This window comes from Rhinopithecus roxellana, chromosome 1 (genome assembly GCF_007565055.1).
Source record: "Rhinopithecus roxellana isolate Shanxi Qingling chromosome 1, ASM756505v1, whole genome shotgun sequence".
Classification (NCBI taxonomy): Eukaryota; Metazoa; Chordata; class Mammalia; order Primates; family Cercopithecidae; genus Rhinopithecus; species Rhinopithecus roxellana.
The window spans coordinates 44584411-44603929 of NC_044549.1; the positions used below are offsets into that span (position 1 = coordinate 44584411).

The window sequence follows — 19519 nt, forward strand, 5'->3', positions numbered from 1 at the left end:
CACTGCCCAGGCCTGGGGCCACCCTCAAAGGGGCAGGCTGGCCCCGCCCCCTACCCTGCTATTCCTTACTTATCTAGGGAGCCAGGAGTCAAGCTCGGTCCAGCTGCTGTCTTCACTTGTCAGTGCCCCTTCTCTAGGAGGGGGCGGAGCAGGGAGACAGGCAAGGCAATGCACACCTGGCCCGGGGTTTTCTGCTGATAAGGGGGAGGCTGTGGTGGTGCGGCTAATTCCAGGCGGGAAAGAGGATAACTGGGCTACAATGCCTGCGGCGCAGGTTCCACTGAGGGAACTATCCTAACAGGCCACAGTGAGTAAAGCTCCTGAGCACGTGAAAAAGTCACATTGCACAAAAGTCACCCCACTTCTGCTAAAGCTTTTGTAACACTGGCTTCTAAACCTGGCTGTGCATCAGAATCACCCAGAGCCTTTTCTCACATTGGGGTCTGAAGGCCCCAGCGGTCTAAGAAAGTATTCCTAGAGATCTTCCTCATTTTCTTTGAAAATGTTAGATTTTTCCTCTTGTTCTGACAGTAAAAACATTATCGAATGAAAGCATACACATCTGCATCTTTGGGGACACCATCCCATAACTGCATGTGGCCACACAGGTTCAGGGGCTGCCACACAAGTTCTGAGGCTAATGACTGTCCGCACCCTGGGGCTTCAGGAACGAAAGCAGCCAGAGCGCAGCGAGAGAGTGTTCTCCAGCCTTGTTACTCAGAGCGCAGTCACTGAACCAGCACAGTCGCAAACCTAGAGCCTGTTAGAAATGTGGCATCTCAGGTCACCCAGACCTGAACAAAACCTCTGCAATGTAAGGAGCTCCCTAGGTGAGTCAGGCATGTTAATGTTTGGGAAGCACTGGCCTAGATGGCTGACCTCCCCTCTCCTACAGTATTGTTCATTGAAATGGCTTTGGATTTCCCACCTGATTTTTCAATTCTAATTACTGTGTTACTGTCTTTTGTCTGTTCGTCCCATTGAAGGCTCGATCGTCAATAGTGTTTATTAATTCATCCATATACTGGACTCAGAGATGAGGCTGGTAGTTGGGGTCCCCATGCCATAAGGATGGAGTGCTATGCCCTGAAGACAATGAGGATGCCCAGAGATACGCCCCTGGCCTCCTGCCCTCCTTCTTTGTGTACCTACACAAGTGAGGTTTTATTATTTGGTGCCAGCCACATTTCCCATCCTTCTGACCAAAGGCCACAGGCTGGCCAGCCTTGGGGACAGTGAGCTCCCAGAATGGGGATCTCGGCATGTGTAGTTACATGATGCTACAGAATATGTAGGCTACTGACTTCCTGGGAGCCCAGGAGCAGGGTGGGCTGCCAGGGATGGGAGGGGAGCCTGCCACCCTCCTGACTCTGGGGCGGGCCCCCCATCATGACAATGGCAGGGCAGTCTGGGGACCCTCCTGTGGAAACCTCAGCCCCCACCCACCAGTCCATCAAGTGGTCCACCGGTCCACCAAGTGCCCCGAGACTCACAGGATGTAGCAGATGACCCCGATGCTCCACATGTCTGTGGCATAGCCAATGGGCTCATAGTTGATCACTTCAGGAGCCACAAACTCCGGGGTGCCAAAGAGGACCTTCAGAGACCCCGCATTCTCTGAAACCAAGATGGAGAGGGATAAATTGCCAGCACATCACGGAGCCCACTTGAGGCCAGCAGCTGCCCGAATCTGTGTGTTGACCCCAACTTGGGAGGGGCCAGACACAGGCTTCGGCACAGAGAACTGGCACAGAGACATCTGACCTCCTTGTTAAACAGGTGCATCAACACACCAGTGAAACCAACAAACCGCACACTCACCTGAAATGTCCTGTTCAGGTTGGGCAGGGGGAGAAGAGGCCATTAAAGCACCCGCCCCTGAATGGTCTTTTTGTGAGTCTGTCTCTCTCATGAGTTAGTTCCCCTAGGCAGGGACTGTGACTTATGCTTAATAATAATCTCTAGCACTCACTATGTCCTATGTACCCCGCTGGCAGCTTTACAAGGGTTCTCACCAACCCTAAGGGGTAGGTATAATGTCCGTGCTGCTGAGGAAGTGAGTGAGGCCCAGGGAAGTGCAGTGATTTCCCCACCTGGTTAACAAGTGGTGGTCAGGACTCAAGCCCAGGTAGTCCGACTCCTGAGCCCTGCTTACCACCGCTCCTCCCTCCTGCCTCTCCTGCTCCTCACACAGCTTCATGGCTGTCCTCCAGGAGCTGTTGGGAGGGTAGCTGGGAGAGGCTTCAACCCCAGGGTGGTACCTCTTGGCCATAAAGGACCAGAGATGCCTGTTAATATGTGCAAAAGGCAGGTACCTATGGTCTCCCTTAACTTCGCAGAGCTCACAGCAAATGTTCTAAAACAAAGCATTTACCAGCCCTCAGATGTGAAAGCTCTGCTCCAATTCCTGCCTCTCAGCCCTTTCTGCTACATTTTAGCCTCTTCCCAGTTCTCTGGTCCTTGGTGGACATGGTGGTTCCCACAATATCCCTCACCAGTGGAACCTGGACCTTGTGTTCCCTGGGCTCTGACACTGCCGACTCCTGAGGACAGCGGCCTCTCTATTCATTTAATTTATTGGTGGTCACTGTTCAAAGGCAGGCCTTGTACACCAGTCACTGCCTCTACCCTGTCCCGTTAGCAGGAGTGAGCAGAGCAGGCACACACACCCAGCGCCGAGGTGTGCTTTTCACCTGACTGCGCTGACCACCAGACCAGTCGTGGTCTATTGGAACCTCGCCCCCCACCTTGCCCCTTTCCTCTTTATGACCAGCACAGCTTCAGCCAGCACTGAGTGTCCTAGGAGACGTTTATTGGGTGGCATTCATTTGGCCCCTCCTTTCTACTCCCTGCAGGGTGGTGAAATAAAGCCAGCTCACCCCAGCCCTAGGGCTCCTTGCTAGCAGGGCAGTGGCTGAGAAGGGAGGATGAAGCTGTTTCCTCAATCACTGGGACATCAAAGGGCTGCAGAGGCAGGCTATATGCAGGCGGAATGTGAGCCAGGCAGGCACCTACCAAAATGCTTTCAGGGCTGGCCTTGAGACCCTGACCGCCTCCCCCGTGACCTCTCTCCTGGCTAGCCTAAGAGTCAGAGGTGCTACAGAGCATTCTCAGCAAGGTCTGGGGTCCTTGTTCCAACCCCAGCACATCCCCTGGCTCACAGTGGGACCTCCTGGGCAAAGCTATTGTGAACCCTTGTTGCCCAGTCTGCAAGATGGGGCTCATAAAATCTACCCTGCCTACCTCATGGTGAGAATCACAGGGATTATTTTTCATGTGAAAGCGCTCTAGAAACTGTACAGTATGATGCAGATGTACAGAGCCACCACCACCAAAATGACTTTTGCTGCTAATGGCACCAGAGTGAAAAACAAAAGGGGATAATCATCATCATATGTACACTAACACCTAAGCAGACTTACTATGTGCAAGGCACTCTTCCCATCCCTTTACCTATATTAACACATTTGATACTCCTAACAAATCTGTGAGTTAGGTCCTACTATGATCCCACTTTTCTGATGGGGAATTTGAGGCTTACTGTCACATCCAGTATGTGGTAGGGGCAGGATTCGAACCTGAGAAGTCTTCACGGTCTCGGATTTAACCCCAATATTGTACATTTCCTCTCACACTTAGTGTGAGAGGAAACGGCCACTGCAATACACACTGGTGTCCGTGGGAAAGGAGCCTTACCCAGCCTCCTGGCCAGACCAAAGTCGATGAGCTTGATCCTGGTGCCCGTCTTGTTGACACACATGATGTTCTCCGGCTTGAGGTCCAGGTGCACGATGCCCTGCTTGTGGATGTACTCCACCCCCTCCGAGATCTGCCGCATGTACTTGATGCACTCGCGCTCCGTCAGCTCGAAGTCCTCGTCAATGATGCGCTCAAACAGCTCACCTCCTGACACGCTGCGGGAACACGTGCATGGGGCAGTCAGGCCACAAGCTCATGGAAGCCAGGCTGGCAGGGAGACTGGTCAGGGTAGGCTGGGGGTAGGAGAAACTGGCAGGAAAACCCAGGCAATGGGGGTGATGGGCACTTCCTGAATCCCCCACCCTTCCAACATGGAAGAAGGGTCAGGGCCTCCTGGTTTCCCATCAGGGACCCCTGCCCTGCACCCTCTAAGCTACTGGAGACTCAGGGAAGCATCTACGCTAGGCAGTTTCAGAGTTGGGTGTGAACAGAGAGATCCAGACATGATCTTCTTAACAAAAAGAGTGACCGCTGAACAGCCTCTTTCCCTCAAATGACCACACATGCCTAAGGGAACATTCGTGTGCCCTAGTGTGTCTTTTAGTCACAGGGAACTCAAGTTCAAAATACTCACAGTTACCACAAGCATTTGTTTTGCATAGCCAGGAACGGAAAAATATCTTCAATCTTCAATAATAAGCCTCAGCAAATTTTCTAAAATTAGTTGGCTATAACCCATTATACCTACAGCTGTGACAGATCTGCTTACTCTGGCTAGGTCTATAGTATTGGTTTACTCCCTGAAGTCATAATTAACTGGTCTCCCCTGGACTTCATCCTTGCCCCAGCTGTGTAATCCCTTCTACCGGGATAGGCTTTGGATCCTGGCTATGTCTAGTCAACTTGGCTTCTGCAGCCACAGGCATGCATCCTCTGCTAGGGACTGCCCCAGGGTCTCAGCCATCAGCATATCGCCCTTCAGTGCAAATGCACGGCCTGCCGCCTGAGTTGCACAAGTCCTCTCTGTTCCCCTGTCCCAGCCCTCTGTCCCACCTTTCTTGGTCTCTGCTTAGCAAGTTTAAAGCATCTCTCTGGTAACTTAAGCAGCACCCAGATATCAGTAAGCTCACTTTTTCTTTTTTTCTTTTTCAATTTTTTTTTTTTTTTTTGGTAGAGACAAGGAGTTCAAAGTTATGTTGACCTATGATCACACAACTGCACTCATGCCTGGGTGACAGAGTATGACCCGGTCTCAAAAGCGAAAGAAAGGAAAGGAAGGAGGAGAGGAGGGGAGCCCAGGCTGGTCTGGAACTCCTGGCCTCCAGAGATTATCCCATCTCAGCCTCCCAAAGTGCTGGGATTACAGGCATAAGCCATCATGTCTGGCTTATAACCAACCTTCCCTCCTTCCTTCCTTCCTTCCTTCCTTCCTTCCTTCCTTCCTTCCTGCCTGCCTGCCTGCCTACCTGCCTTCCTCTGTTCCTCCCTCCCTCCCTTCCCTCCCTCCTTCCCTCCTTCCCTCCTTCCCTCCTTCCCCCCTCCCCTTCCCTTCCTTTCCTTCCCTTCGTTTTTGAGACAGGGTCTCGCTCTGTCACCCAGGCTTGAGTGCAGTTCTGTGATCATAGCTCAACATAACTTTGAACTCCTGGGATCAAGTCATCCTGTTGCCTCAGCCTCCCAAGTAGCTAGGACTACAGGTATGTGCCACCGCACTTGGCTTATTTTTTAAATGTTTTGTAGAAACAGGGTCTCACTCTGTCACCCAGGCATAAGCTCATGTTTCTACAGTGGTCTGTAGGTCCACCAGTTGAACAAGGCCAGGTGGGTTCTGGGCCTGTCCTCTTGCAAGGGTATTTCCTCTCCTACAGAGAGTCCTCATGAAGAGGAAAGGAGCTGAGTTTGAATCCTGCTGCTGCCTTTTATGAGCTGTGTGACATTGGGCAAGTTGCTTAACCTTTCTGAGTCCCAGTTTCCTTATCTATCCCTGCCTCATCGTTTTTAGGAATGTAGGAGCCTTTGTAAAGTATCATGCCTAACACATCGAAGGTGCTCAACACTTCTTACTTATTGTCTGATAAGCTGTGGTGGGCTAGGTGGATCTTGTCACTGACCCCTGCAGGAGAGAGACAGGGATGCACTGTGGGGCCCAGCATACCACAGCCTCTGCCACGTGACACACACACTCACTTCTGGAAGGGCTGAGCTGGAGAAGGTCAGTCTGTGCCAGTGACAGTTGGAGGGAGCTAGAATTGACACTTTAAAACCCATCTGAGAAGGAGGTCCCCAAATGGCCAGCAGGTGGTGCTCTTGTCCTCATGCCCTCCATTTCTACTGCTCTCTACTAGGGCTCCAAGTCAAACTCTCATCTACATTCTTAGGTCTCAGCCAGTTCTTAACATCTCGGTGCTTCATTTTCCTCATTTGTAAGATGCAGATTAAAAACAGCCCCACCTCACAGGGTGGCTCCAAAGACTAAATGAGTCAACACAGGTAAAGTGCTTAGAAGTGTCTGGCACACAGTCAATGCTCAATATCAATGATCAATTTTCTATGTAAAGAATCACTTGGGGCTCATATTAAAAATACAAATTCCTAAGCTCTTCCTCCGGAGATTTTGATTTAGAAAGTCTTAGGAGAGATCTAGGGATCTATATTTGTAATAATTACTCCAGGTCATCCTTATGATCAGACAAGTTTGAGAAATACTGGCTTACTCAACTACCACTCCTGGGAGGCCAGCTGAAATTCACGACCTCTGAAAAAGTCACTCTCCATTTCCTCACATGGAATGATCTTTCCCTCACTGGGCATCCATGGCCTTATGTCCACAGCCTTGTCTCTGCACTTTCCATGGCCTTATGTCCACGGCCTTGTCTCTGCACTTTCCATGGCCTTATGTCTGTGGCCTCGTCTCTGCACTTTCTGTGTCAAGTTGGCTTTGCCTTGAAGTTCTGAACACATCACAGGTGGCGGGCTCATCTCTAGACCCTTACTTGCCTCCAACTATATTTGGCACAGACAAGGTGCTCCAAAATGTTTACATTTAAATTTTAAATATTCTGAGAAAGCAAGCAACCATTGTTTTCAATGCCCTCGGGAATGTCTGAGGCAATGGGTGGTGGGAATCTGAGCCATGGAGATAATCCCTGCTACATTTCTGGAGGAAACCTATTCAATATAAATTCAAATAGGTTCAATCCTATTCAGACATAATATATTTTGAAAACTGTTCCTATGGTTCAACTTTCTAAGATGGAAGGGGTTAAACAGGCAAGATTAATGGTTCTGTGGGTTTCTTTTCAAATTACCCAGTGCTATGGGTGGAAAATATTGGTTTGATAGAAACTGCCACCCACAGAAATGAGATGCCAAGGGCCAAGATTAGGCTTAATAAATTAACGGTGAGTGAGCGAATGACTAAATAAATAAGTGATCCCTATCCTAAGGAATCAGATTCATCCCCCAAACCCTAGACCTTGGCTCATAGGAAGCAAGAAGGAATGGTGCTGTCAGGGGACTCGAGACCCTCTGCTCCTTGCCCCATGGCAGCCAGCTGGAATCTTCTTTGATAAATTTTGCTAATAGTAGCACAAACATGAGATGAGCCATGGATGACACAGCTTAAACTTCACATCGTCTTCAATGCTCAGGGTTCCGCCACCACCTGGAATGTCCCAAGCATTTCCAAAAGGACAAGCCCAAGTAGGTCAGGGGTCTGAAAGAACCGCTGTGTCAGACCAACTGCTATATGGTGGGGGCTCATCCAGTAATCAGAAGTCAGAAATCTGAAGACACATTCATTACTATTTCCCACTAGATCTGAGGCAACAGAACTTAAGGCTGGGACCCTGGAATACTTTTCCATTTTTCTATCCCCAGGCATCATCCTTCTTTTAATCTCAGTTTCTCCATCCAACAAGGGTAGCACATTGCACTGGTGAAAATCATCCTTTCCCTTCTCAGTGGTCAAGTCTTAGAGTGTTTAAGCTGGAAGGGATGTATAGATGGAGTACGAACCTGTTGCCTTCTTCTTTGGTTGACTGAGTTCTTACCAAATTCCTACTCTTGGCGACCTGGCCATGGTCCCAAGTGCAGGCAAATCTTCTGGTATCTGGGCATGGAAGACCTGCTTCTGTCCACGGGGGAGGCATGGGGTAGAGGGATGAAAGCCAGACCAGCTGAAGTTTTCTTACATTTTCTCTTTGCTTTTTCCATCCAGCTTGCCAACTTCCAATTCCAAGCTAAGTATGGTATTCTGCCCACTGGTGCTGCTGCCCAGCCTTCCCCAGGCCCTGTGACTCCTGCACCCTCTCAAGAACCTGCTCAAGGTTTAACTTCTAAAGATGGGACATTTCTCCACATGTCCTCACATGCCCATACTGCCTAGACTAAGCAACCTGTTCTAGAATAAATGTGAAAAGATGCAGCCCACGGGGCTATTGTGAGGGTATAAAGAATGAGGCCACAGACATGGGCTACGTATTTCCTGAAAATGGGCAGGAACGTTTGAATTTGGGGCTGAATGTAGATTTTAAGATACGAATGGAAATTCTTCACCACATCTTTTATAGTTCCACGAAATAGTAGAATTTTATAACCAAAAGGGGCGTCTTGAGATTGACTGTTCCAATCCAAGTACTTCTTTGTGCTGGTAGGATTTGACAATTGTAAAATCATGACTCAACAGTAGCAGAAACTGAAGCCAGGCTTCCTGAATACTAGGGAGGATTTGTTCCACAACACCTTGTTGGAAGTTAAATGCTCAAAAAGTACTTTTAAATGGAAAGAAACCAGGATACAAAAAAAGTCAATGTATCATACTACTAACAATAACTCCCCATTATAGAGTACTGTGCCCTATATGCATTATTGCATTGAATCCCACAGTGTTCATGAAGGCGGGCATCATATCTACATTTATGGATAATACAACTAGGGATTGGTACAATAGAATAACTTACTCAAGGTCAAATAACAAGTTAGAAGTAGAGCAGGGATTTGAAGTAAGGTTCATCTGACTCAAGCCTACACTCGTAACTACTATTGCCTTTCCTAAGGAACACATACTGAAAGGAAATACTTGTGTGCCAGAATGTCAATGGCATGAGGGGAGAGAAAAGACTAATACTCCACTCATATCTACAGCTTGGGGATGTCTTACTGGCTTCAACTTTCCTGGGAAAGAATTCCAAGATGCTGATAGAGCCCCCACCAAAGGACAGAGACCCCCAAAGTTCAGGATGAGCATTTCAAGGATATTGAAAGCAATTTCACAATATCTCTAAAGACTTCAAATGTGCATATCCTTTAATCCAGCTCTCCCTCACTTCTGGGAGTTTATCCTACAGATATTCACAGGCATGAGTGAAAAGATGTGGGTACAAGGTTACAAACAATGCTTGTTTGTAAGAGCAAAAGGCTGGAAATCGCCCAATCCCAATCTCTTATCAAAAGAAGGCTGCTGAAATAAATTGTGATTTTCTACACAACAAAAGCCCACAGAGCTGTGAGAATGAGGAAGCTCACTCGGTAGTGAGATGGGACTAACTCCCATACCAATTCACTGAAAAAGCAAAGTAGGCTGGGTGCGGTGGCTCACACCTGTAATCCCAGCACTTTGGGAGGCTGAGGCAGATGGATCATTTGAGCCCAAGAGTTCGAGACCAGCCTGGGCAACATGGTGAAACCCCATCTGTACAAAAATACAAAAATTAGTTGGGCAAGGTGGTGTGAGCCTGTGGTGAGGTGGGAGGATCGCTTGAACCTGGGAGGCGGAGGTTGTAATAAGCCGAGACGGCACCACTGCACTCCAGCCTCGGCGACAGAGTGAGACTCGGTCTCAAACCACAACAACAACAAACAAACCAAACCAAACTAAAAAAGCAAAGTATATGATAGTGAGTATAAGAAGTTACTTTTTGTGTTAAAAGGCAAGAAAATAAGAATATGTGTGTGTGTGTGTTTATACACTTATGTTTTCTTTTCTTTTTTTTTTTTTTTTTTTGAGACGGAGTCTTGCTCTGTCGCCCAGGCTGGAGTGCGGTGGCCGGATCTCAGCTCACTGCAAGCTCCGCCTCCCGGGTTCACGCCATTCTCCTGCCTCAGCCTCCCGAGTAGCTGGGACTACAGGCGCCCGCCACCTCGCCCGGCTAGTTTTTTGTATTTTTAGTAGAGACGGGGTTTCACTGTGTTAGCCAGGATGGTCTCGATCTCCTGACCTCGTGATCCGCCCGTCTCGGCCTCCCAAAGTGCTGGGATTACACGCTTGAGCCACCGCGCCCGGCCCACTTATGTTTTCATAAAGAAACTTTGGAAGGATACAGATAAAAGCCAATAAAACTGTCCGTTCGTGTTGGTGATGGTGGGGGTGTTTAGGAAAGGACAGACAGGAATAATGGTGGAAATTAGACTTTTCACTGTGTATTTCCTAATATTTTTTGAGGTGATTGTAGCATATATTCTAAAAATTCAGATAAAAAAGGAAACTGTTAAGAATGCAGATGCTGTGGGGGATGCCTGGCTTGCTGATGCCAGTGTGCCACTGTATGTGTATGTGCATGTGTGTGTGTGTGTGTGTGTGTACACACATGCACCAGCAGCTCAGAGGTGAGGGAGGTGGAGGATTCAGGTGCAGAAGAAACAATGGATTCTGGGAAAGCCTTGGCTGGAGGTCATTTGATCCATCTCCCTGCCTTTGTACAACCCCACAGGGAAAGCACCACTCTTTAATGAGTGAGAAGTCAAAACAGTACCAACAAGAGTAGACCGGGGACATGCGGAGACATAGGAGGGGACTGAGGACCAGAGCGAGGCTTCCATCCTGGATTTTGGGCTCCAAGCCGGGGTGCCGCTTATCTTTCATGGGGAAGTCAGGAAGCCGCCCTGTCCCTCCCCTTTGATTCTAAACCACCTTCAGGTGAGAATGCCCCTGAATGAAACCAAGAAGCCTAGGGGTAGCTTTGCCCCTTTCATGGGGAGATGAGGGCGAGAAAGGTGCCAGGGTCCTCAAAGATCTACTGGTTTGTTTTGGAAATAAGCACAGGGCTGCAGCTGGGCTGGTGCTCAGAGGCTCAGGGCCAGCACTGTGCACAGACCTTCAGTTCTGTTTGGTCAGGCCTGGCTCTATGGCTGGTGAGCATCTTACATATCATACTCCTATCTGCAGTGCTTTCCATCTCGGGGCAGAGGTAGCTGGGGTAGGGCAGTAGGGGAGACACATATGGGGGTTCCCTGCAGTGCCCAGGCTGCTGGCAGTGAGCCACTCACATCTCCAGGACCATGACGATGTTGGCCTTTTCTTCGAAGGCATCCACACACTGGACGAGCTTGGGGTGGTGGAGGCAGTTCATGATGCTGATCTCCTGCCGGATATTCTCTTTCTCTTTTGCTGAATATGCCTTGAAGAATTTCCCTGCCCAGACTTTTCGAGTTTTCTTTTCTACAAGTCGAAAGACCTGTCCAAATTTCCCACTGCAAATGAAAGGAGGAAGACAGAAAAGCCACATTTAGCTAAGCTTTCCACTAACTTGGGGTTGGCAAATTATGGCCCATGGGACAGATCTGGCCCATCTCCTTTTATAAGTAAGGTGTTATTGGAGCATAGCCCTGCCTGGCTGTTTGCATGTTGTCTATGGCCGCTTTTGCGCTACAGTGGCAGAGCTAGTAGTTGTGACAAAGACATATCTCCCATAAATTCTAAGACATAGGCCTTTATGAAAGGCCCAGACTCCTGCTCTAGAGCAATGAGGCACATTTGTTTTTTCTTATCTTTAAACATTTTTTTGTAGAAATGGGGTCTCACTATGTTGCCCAGGCTGGTCTTAAACTCCTGACCTCAAGCAATCCTCCCACCTCAGCCTTCCAAAGTGCTGAGATTACAAGCATGAGCCACCATACCTAGCCTTTGAAGCACACTTCTAATGTTGACAAACCTACCGTCAACCTTGGCTGATGGCATCTCTTCTCCCTGCAGTGGAACCCATGAAGATGGGTGGAGACAGCCCTTCCCAAATGCAGAGAATTACTGAGCAGTTGCCTTCCTTCCTTCCACTCCCTACCACTGATCCCCTGGTGATGGCCCAGGCAGGGTCCTGCTTCCCACTGCTGAGAGAGGGGAGAGTGGGGCTCCTCTGTGATGGCACCAACTCCTTTCTGATACTGTTACCCGGTTTCCATCACTCCTTCATTTCCCAGAAACCGCTGGAAATACAAGTGGAGTCCCACTCCTTTCTCTCCCACCTCTTCTATTTCTCCAGGGACAGGGCTAGGGGCAGATGAACAGCTCGGCTCAGGATTGGGGTCTGAGCCCACTCTATCCTCCACGCCCCAGGGAGAAGCCAGAGTAAGCAGTGCGACCAAGTTCATGAGGGAGCTGGATGACTGCTGCGCATTTAATGGAGCACTAACGCAGGCACTGCTTTACAGTGAGCACCGATCAGCCTCCACTGACTTCTGTGGATCAAATGGAAGGGATACCAAAGATAAACTGATCCAGTCCTCTCATTTTATTTTAAAATTATTTTATTTTATTTTTTTAAGTTCTGGGGTACATGTGCAGGATGTGTATGTTTGTTACATAGGTAAACGTGTCCCATGGTGGCTTGCTGCACCTAACACCCCACCACCTAGGTATCAGGCTGAGCACACATTAGCTCTTCTCCCTAATGTTCTGCTCCCCCCACCCCCCGCCCTCCCTTGACAGGCCCCAGTGAGTGTTGTTCCCCTCCCCGTGTCTCACTTTAGTCCTGGGCTCTGAACAGAGGCATGGAAAAGGAAGGACTTGCCCACAGCCTTTGCAGAGCTGGGACAGTGCAGGACCGCATGGGCAACTCTGCAGAGAGTCCTGGGTGAGTGACGCTTTCATGGGTCCTGCAGGACTCTCAGTCTGGGGAGGAGGCAGGGCCCAGGGTGCAACAGGAAACTGAGGCACTGAATCTAACTGTGAGACCCGCACCACCCTCACCCTGGGAGCCCAGAGGCAACTTCCCATTCCACTTACGATCCTAATCTGTCTTCGATGTCATAGACGTCAGATACTTTTTGTTCAGTATTGATTGTCACCATCCGATAATCAATCTCGGGCTCCTTCTCATCTGTGGGGCACGGGTCAGGGTTGGTGTGAGCCTCAGATGCCCCCACTCAGCTCCCTCCACCCCAAGAGCCTGACCTAAGGACAGGGGCTGCACTCACCATCGTCTGAAACCTCCACTTCATCCTTTGGCTCTGGGGGGGCACAAGGAAGGACCGAGAAGACACAGATGATTAGTACTGAAGGCTCACTGAGAGTAAGATGTGCTGGGGGCCTTGCCAGGCCTCAGCATCCCTAGGCAGAAGACTACCAGGCCCAGAGCTCTGGGCATCCCCTGGGGCTGGTCAGTCCATACAGCAAATAGGGCCTGATGCAGAATGGCAGGTGTCAGCCTCCTCCCTCCACTCAGCTCCACTTCTCCACCAGGTCTCCCCTCCGTCCCATCCTCTCTAGCCTCATGGTCCCCAGATATACCCTTCTCCACATCTCATCCAACCCTTCCTGACTTTCAGAACCTATACACAACTGTGACAGTCTCTTTCTCCCCTGGCTCAGAAGTCAGCAACTGCTAATTGCTTCTAGTGTCAAATCCATGTAGCCATTTGTTGAACATTATTGATGGCATCCCGGCACTGGACCAAGCATCTTGAATATCAGTTATTGTGGGCATTCAAAACATATTACACAGAAGGCATGGTCTCTCCTTTCTTGTAGCTTATAATTTAGTTCAAGAGGCAAAAACATGTATACTTGAAGTAACAATTTACAAAGTGTATCATAATCATGCACATATCACCACAGTTCAAAGTGAATACACAACAGAGGAGGGTGACACAAAATGGGGCAATTGTAAGTGACAGCAATTACTCTTGGAAGAAATGCCTTTGAGTTGTGTCTTAGAGGAAATGATGGAATACAACAAGGGGGTGAGTAACGTCACACAAATGAAACCAACAGGTATTTGTGAGGCAGGCGGGGAGGGACACAGTCACGCCAGCGGCTCCCATGGCTGTGTCAGGAGGGAAGAGGGGTCTGGGGAACAGGAGGGGGTCCCCGGAACAGGGGGGCGTCCAGCAGAGCATACCCACTTCAGAGCTCCAGGCCTTCCTTTGCCTTGATACAGGTTTGTTTGTTGACCATCGAGCCACCTGACCTTGGCTGACTGCCTTTCCCTTCCTGGGACTTGGTCTCCCCATCTGTAAGAGGAAGGGTTGCCCCTGATGTCTCTGGCCCTGGCTAGCTCTGGATGCCATGCTTCGTCTTGTGCTGTGTGCTCCTCAGCCATCGTCTGGGCTGTGTCCTGGCTGACAGCTGGACAACGAATGGGAGGTTTCCCGAGGAAGCAAAACAAAGACAGGAGAGAAAGCATAGAGGGAGGAAAAGGATTTTAAAAGTGTGAGAGTGTGTGTGAGAGATAGTGTGTAAGGGTGGGCATATGAGTGTGTGTGGGTGTGCCTGTGTGAGTGTGTGAGTGTGAATGGGAGTGTGTGTTTAGAGTTCTTAAAATGCTGCTGACAAAGCTTAGTCTTTTTTAAAAACTAAAACTAAACATGAATGGGGTTGGGAAATATGTTATAATCACAGAAAGGAAATTGCCATGGAAAAATAAAAAAGAATGAGAAAGACAGGGATACGCAGATAGAGTCCAGCTGAAGGATCAGAGGTGGGTTTTACAGTTACTGTCCTGTGCCACATTTTCCCGGCGTGGCATGGAGACCAGTGTATTCTGAGCAGCAGAGTGAAAGGGAAAGGAGAGGGCAGCTTTTCTGGCCTGGTGTCAGGAGGAGCAGTCTTGCCAATGGCCCAGCAGGAGGGGACTTTCCCTGCTTGCCTTGAAGGGAGTATCCAGTCCTAGAGTTGGCCCCTGCCTGTCACTGTGAGTCCAGGTAGACAGTCACAGGGCTAGCCTCTGGCCTCACTCATGAGCCCACATCCATGCCTCACCTTCGCCTCTCACCCCAGAGGTCTGCGGCAGGTCTGATTCTCCTGCTAATGCTCTGGGGGAAGGACCTAGATCATTCTCAAGGAATTCCAGCCCCTCTTTCTAGTGCCCTGTGTTCCTTTATGCTGCAGGAAACTCGGATCAAGACTCCAGACTAAGCCAGGAGCAATGGCAAGTGCCTGTAGTCCCAGCTATTCGGGAGGCTGAGGCGGGAGGAATGCTTGAGCCTAGGAGTTCAAGTCCAGCCTGTGCAATAGAGTGAGACTTGATCTCTTAAAAAAAGATAAAGATTCCAGGCTGCTACGTCCCCTTCTGCTTTTCACTTCTTGTCCTGCCTCTCTTCTATTTGAGGGGCAAAATGACCACAAGGGGAGGATGAGAGCGAAGTAGAGGAAAGACCACAGTTCAACTAGTGGAGCTCTTGGTGCATAAAGCGTTGTTGAGAAAGGTGAACTGGTTTCCGTCTTTCCACTAGGGAAGGAGCTAAAATTGCAGCAGAAGGGTCTTCCACTGAACTTAAAAAAAAAAAATCTGTTCAGAATGAGCTATGAAATCCATGAGCTAAGGGGAAGGCTATTTGGAGGATGGTTCTGAGATATTTCTGCAAACAGGTGAGAGTCTCGTTACCCTGGAGTGTTTGGGAGAGGATCAGCTGAGTGCTCAGGACCCTCACACGGCACAAGTCCAGTCAGTCCCCAGGACAGAGAATTGTCCCTTCCTGCAGCCAAGGACTGTTGCACACCCAGAGAACACTAGAGGGCACTCAAGCCCCGGAGACAGCCTCTGAGGCCCGGGCGTAGCTGCAGCCTGGGATAGGAGTGGTACAGACTTTATATATTGAACTGTCCTGGCGGTTGCAAGGAGGCCACAGTTCTGCAAGAAGCCTCAGTCACAGTAGCTGTTTTGCTAACAATTATACAGACTAGAACAAATTGGGGTTAGGAGCAGGGATGGAGTGGATTTGAGTGACAGCAGGATTCGAGGGGGAGTACAGTTCAAGACCTGGCTGCGCTGGGAGGGGGCGGGGCTGTGGTAAGGTTCTGGCTCTGTGCACTTGGCTTTGGGAGTGCAGTGTCAATTCAGGAACCCTAGTCTTAGGAGTGGCTCCAGTACAGAGAAGCCACTGGAGCTCCATGGGGAACCCACGCTTTGTCCCCCACTGTATCCCCAGTGCCTATGGCAGTGCCTAGAACACAGGAGGGGCACAGAACACATGGTGAATGAATGTGGGGTGAGGCCTAGGGTACAAACAGGGATGCAAATGAGGCAAGAGGACGAAGTAGAAGAGTGAGAGGCAGGAGTGGTAGTGGCTGTGGTGGTAGTGGTGAAGGTCAGAGCCAACATTAGCTGGGCTTCATGGAGTGTGGGTTAATCAGCACTGCCTTTTCAATATGATCCCACCCCCATTGCTCCACAGAAATGACCTGCAGTGACCTCTCACTCAATCCCACCTCTCTGCCAACACACACACATATGCCTTTGCGTGAACACACACGCCACTTCCCTAAGGGCCATTTCCCTCTTCAGCAGAGGGATGGCCTATGAAGCTTTATAACTAACAAGCATCTGAGCAGACCACAGAGAACTTTTACCTGGAATCCCCCCAACCAGAGTCCTCTGCCCTGAGGCCTAATACTTGCCAACTGTTCTGCCATCTTCCTCCTCCCCCTTGGTAATCCAGCCAGCCTCAGGTGGGGAGTAGCTTCCTGTCTAGAAGCCCTGGGTGAACTGGACCCCTCCTCTGGATTTCAAGTGATTTCAACATTGCCCTTTGTCTAGTCCCAGCTGGGAGGGGTGGCAGCAGGGGAGGGGAGTCTGAGGGCCCAGAGAGGGTTCAGCGGGCTGATGGCAGGGAACAAGGGAGAGGCCACTTGCCCCAGACAGGTAGTCCCAGCTCTTCCTCCTGGCAGAGTCTCCCCACAACCCTGGGAGCAGCTGTCCTGGACCCCTGGGGGCCACACCTCGCAGCTCCCATGGCCTCTGGTCCTGCTGCCTGGGGTTAGCCAGGGATTCTCCAGCCTCTCCTTCTTTACACCATAGCATAGACCTCAACCATTTCCTTTCCAGCCAATGAACATCTTCACACTGCAATCTTATTCCTTTTCCTGTCACTTTTCCAAGTAACATCCTAACAACACAGACTGGAACTTGATTGCCCCCCTGGGACCCACACTCTATGCAGCCCCCACTCTGCTCATTTCAGAGGGATGTTGTGTGTGTGGGGGGGTGGTGGTGTAAGAAGACAGCGATGGCAGTTTTGTTACTCGGTGTCCCCCAACAGACATTTGGGAGTGGCTAGTGGTTGGGATGCCTGCGAAAGCTATCCCAGGAGCAGGCACCACACCTCTGTGACTTGCTCCACAGCTCTCAAGGAGACCTGCTCTACACATATTGACAGGGCTCGGTGGGTAAAGGCCACCCAACACACAGCTGCTCACATAAAATTGTAAAGTTGGTATGTTTTCCATTGGTACCCTAACTTTCTTTCTTTCTGGAGCCCTTGTTTAATTGAAAGTAAAGTTTTAATACCTGTTTTGTACCTAATTTCAAATTTTTTTCAAAAGTAAAGAGGGTCATTGAATCAGATGACAGTTTCCATACTCACAATGGCTCTAGCTCCCTGGTGATGCCAGGCCTGCTCGCTTTCTCGCTTTCTGAGCTTTGCTCAGGTTCACTATTTGCCTCACTTGATTTCTAATTCCTTGTAGTTAGAAGGAGTCAAATACATTCTCACCTAGTGATCAGTTTTGGTTTTCAAGTGACACTTTGCATATGGAGCTCAGTCTCCTTCAATATTTGAGTCTTCTACCATCTGCCTCACAACTCTACATTATGCTGTCTCCAAGAGCTCTCTTCCTTTGATATCCCTCCACCTTCTCCTCACCCCCAACCTTTTCTTATCCTATATTATTTAATTCATTTTTCTTTCTTTTTTTGAGATGGAGTCTCACTGTGTCACCCAGGCTGGAGTTCAGTGGCGCAATCTCAGCTTACTACAACCTCTGCCTCCTGGGTTCAAGTGATCCTCCTGCCTCAACCTCCTGAGTAGCTGCGACCACAGGCATATGCCACCATGTCCAGCTAATTTTTTGTACTTTTAGTAGAGATGGTGTTTTGCCACGTTGCCCAGGCTACTCTTGAACTCCTGAGCTCGGGCGATCCACCCGCCTCAGCCTCCCAAAGTACTGGGATTACAGGTGTGAGTCACCACACCCGGCCTCTTATCCTAAATTTACAATGTCCTTTTCCTGTTCTTCACACAAAACTTCTTGAAATAATATTCCATGCTTCTGGCCTCTCTTTCTTCCATTTATTCCTTAACCAGGGCAAACATCTTTTCACTCAGTGGAAACTCTACAGACTGATCACAAATATCACTATCAACCAAAGGACTAGAGCCGAAGACCCTCTGAGTCCTCATCTCCTTCATCTTTATTTAGCATTAGATGCAGTTTATGAAGCCCTCTTTGCAACTTCTCCCTCCCCAGTTTCTTTGAGACTCCAGCCTCCTCTTGGTTCTCTCCCCTCTCAGTCCTTTCTCCTGGTACTGCAAGCTCCTTCCTCATGGTATTGGTATTGACTTTATCTACCACACTCTCTGTAACCTTATCAATGCCCATGGTTTCAATTATTAATTAAATAGTAAAGACTTCCAAGCCTGCAGCACTAGCTTAAACCTTTCTCCTGGGCTCTAGACCCAACAGTCCGAGGATACCTTCCCTTGGCTATCCCTCAGATGCCCCAACTCAAGCAGGGCTGAAACCACAGCTCCCCTCTCCTCCCAGACTCCCTATTATGTAACCTCCAAGTCACTCAAGTCAGGAACCTGGAAGGCAGCCTGACCTCTTCCCTCAGTCTAACCAAAGGAACACAAGCTTCAGGCCAGACAGCTCTGAGTTCAAGCGTCAGCTCGCCAATTACAAGCTCTGTGACTTTGGGCAAGTGGCTTCTCCCCTCTAAATCTCATTTCCCCTATCTGTAAAATGAGGGTAATAACAGTATCTGCTTCATTGGGTTATTGAGATTGGATAAAACGATGCATATAAAGTGATTAACACATCGTAAGCTTAGAGTAAGTGCTCAATACATGTTAGCCATGGTGAATTATAACAATAAACCTCTAGCTGGCTCTTGAATTTGTGTTCAGTTATACCAGCCAGGAACTGTAAGTCATCTTAGAATCTTCCAGTTCTCTTCCTCAACTCTCTATGCAAAAAGTCCTCAAGTATGCTCAGTTCTACCTCCCGAGGCTTGAAGTTCATGCCCTTTTCATCCCTCTCCTGGACTGTCATCCCAGAGGCCCATCTGGTATGGCTGACTGTAGTCTCATCTCCTCTGACCTACCTGCCACTCCAGTGCTTCTCAAACGTTTGTGTGCCTCTGAATCCCCTAAGGGGTGGATCATTTTCAGTCAAGGCCCAGAAGGGCCTGGGGGAGTCTGCTTGCTAAGAAGCTTCCAGGATGCCAAGGCTGCTGGTCCACAACTGCACTGTGAACAGCAAAGCCCTGCTCTTTCCCTAGTTCTCCAAAAACCAGATCTAATCTTCCTGATCCCCTGCCTGAGAATCTTTGATGAACTTCACAACTTCACCCAAAATGCCCTTTTAGTCTTAAACTTCCTCCTGTTCTATCTCACACAACATGCCTTGGCCACACACGAGCATCTGAAAATGCCACACACTGCCATTGCTTTGTAACCTTTGCTCATGCTGTTTCCTCTTGTAGAGTGCCTTTCCTTATATTCCGTGTCTTTTAGAATCCTATCCCACTTTCCAAGACTTAGATTAAGTGTTACCTTCTCCAGAAAGCCTTCCTTGGTCTCCAGGGAAAAATGCTCCATGCATTCTGCT

The 19519-nt window shown here is 49.3% G+C and overlaps 1 protein-coding gene and 1 long non-coding RNA gene across 7 annotated transcripts in view; one reads left to right on the forward strand and one right to left on the reverse strand.

Moving 5' to 3' along the window:
- The window catches only part of MYLK (myosin light chain kinase), a 223453-nt gene that overhangs the window by 24146 nt on the left and 179788 nt on the right, over positions 1–19519 (reverse strand). For all 6 annotated transcript variants that reach the window (XM_030942155.1, XM_030942139.1, XM_030942161.1 and 3 more), the window contains 5 exons: positions 12889–12921; positions 12698–12791; positions 10966–11169; positions 3697–3914; positions 1494–1617 (listed from right to left, as the gene is read on the reverse strand). In XM_030942155.1, the coding sequence (XP_030798015.1) occupies positions 1494–1617; positions 3697–3914; positions 10966–11169; positions 12698–12791; positions 12889–12921 (673 nt within the window). The remainder of the gene's footprint in view (positions 1–1493; positions 1618–3696; positions 3915–10965; positions 11170–12697; positions 12792–12888; positions 12922–19519) is intronic.
- Positions 1–19519, forward strand: part of LOC115900708 — a 48017-nt gene that overhangs the window by 6892 nt on the left and 21606 nt on the right. The gene's annotated exons all lie outside the window — the stretch shown is intronic.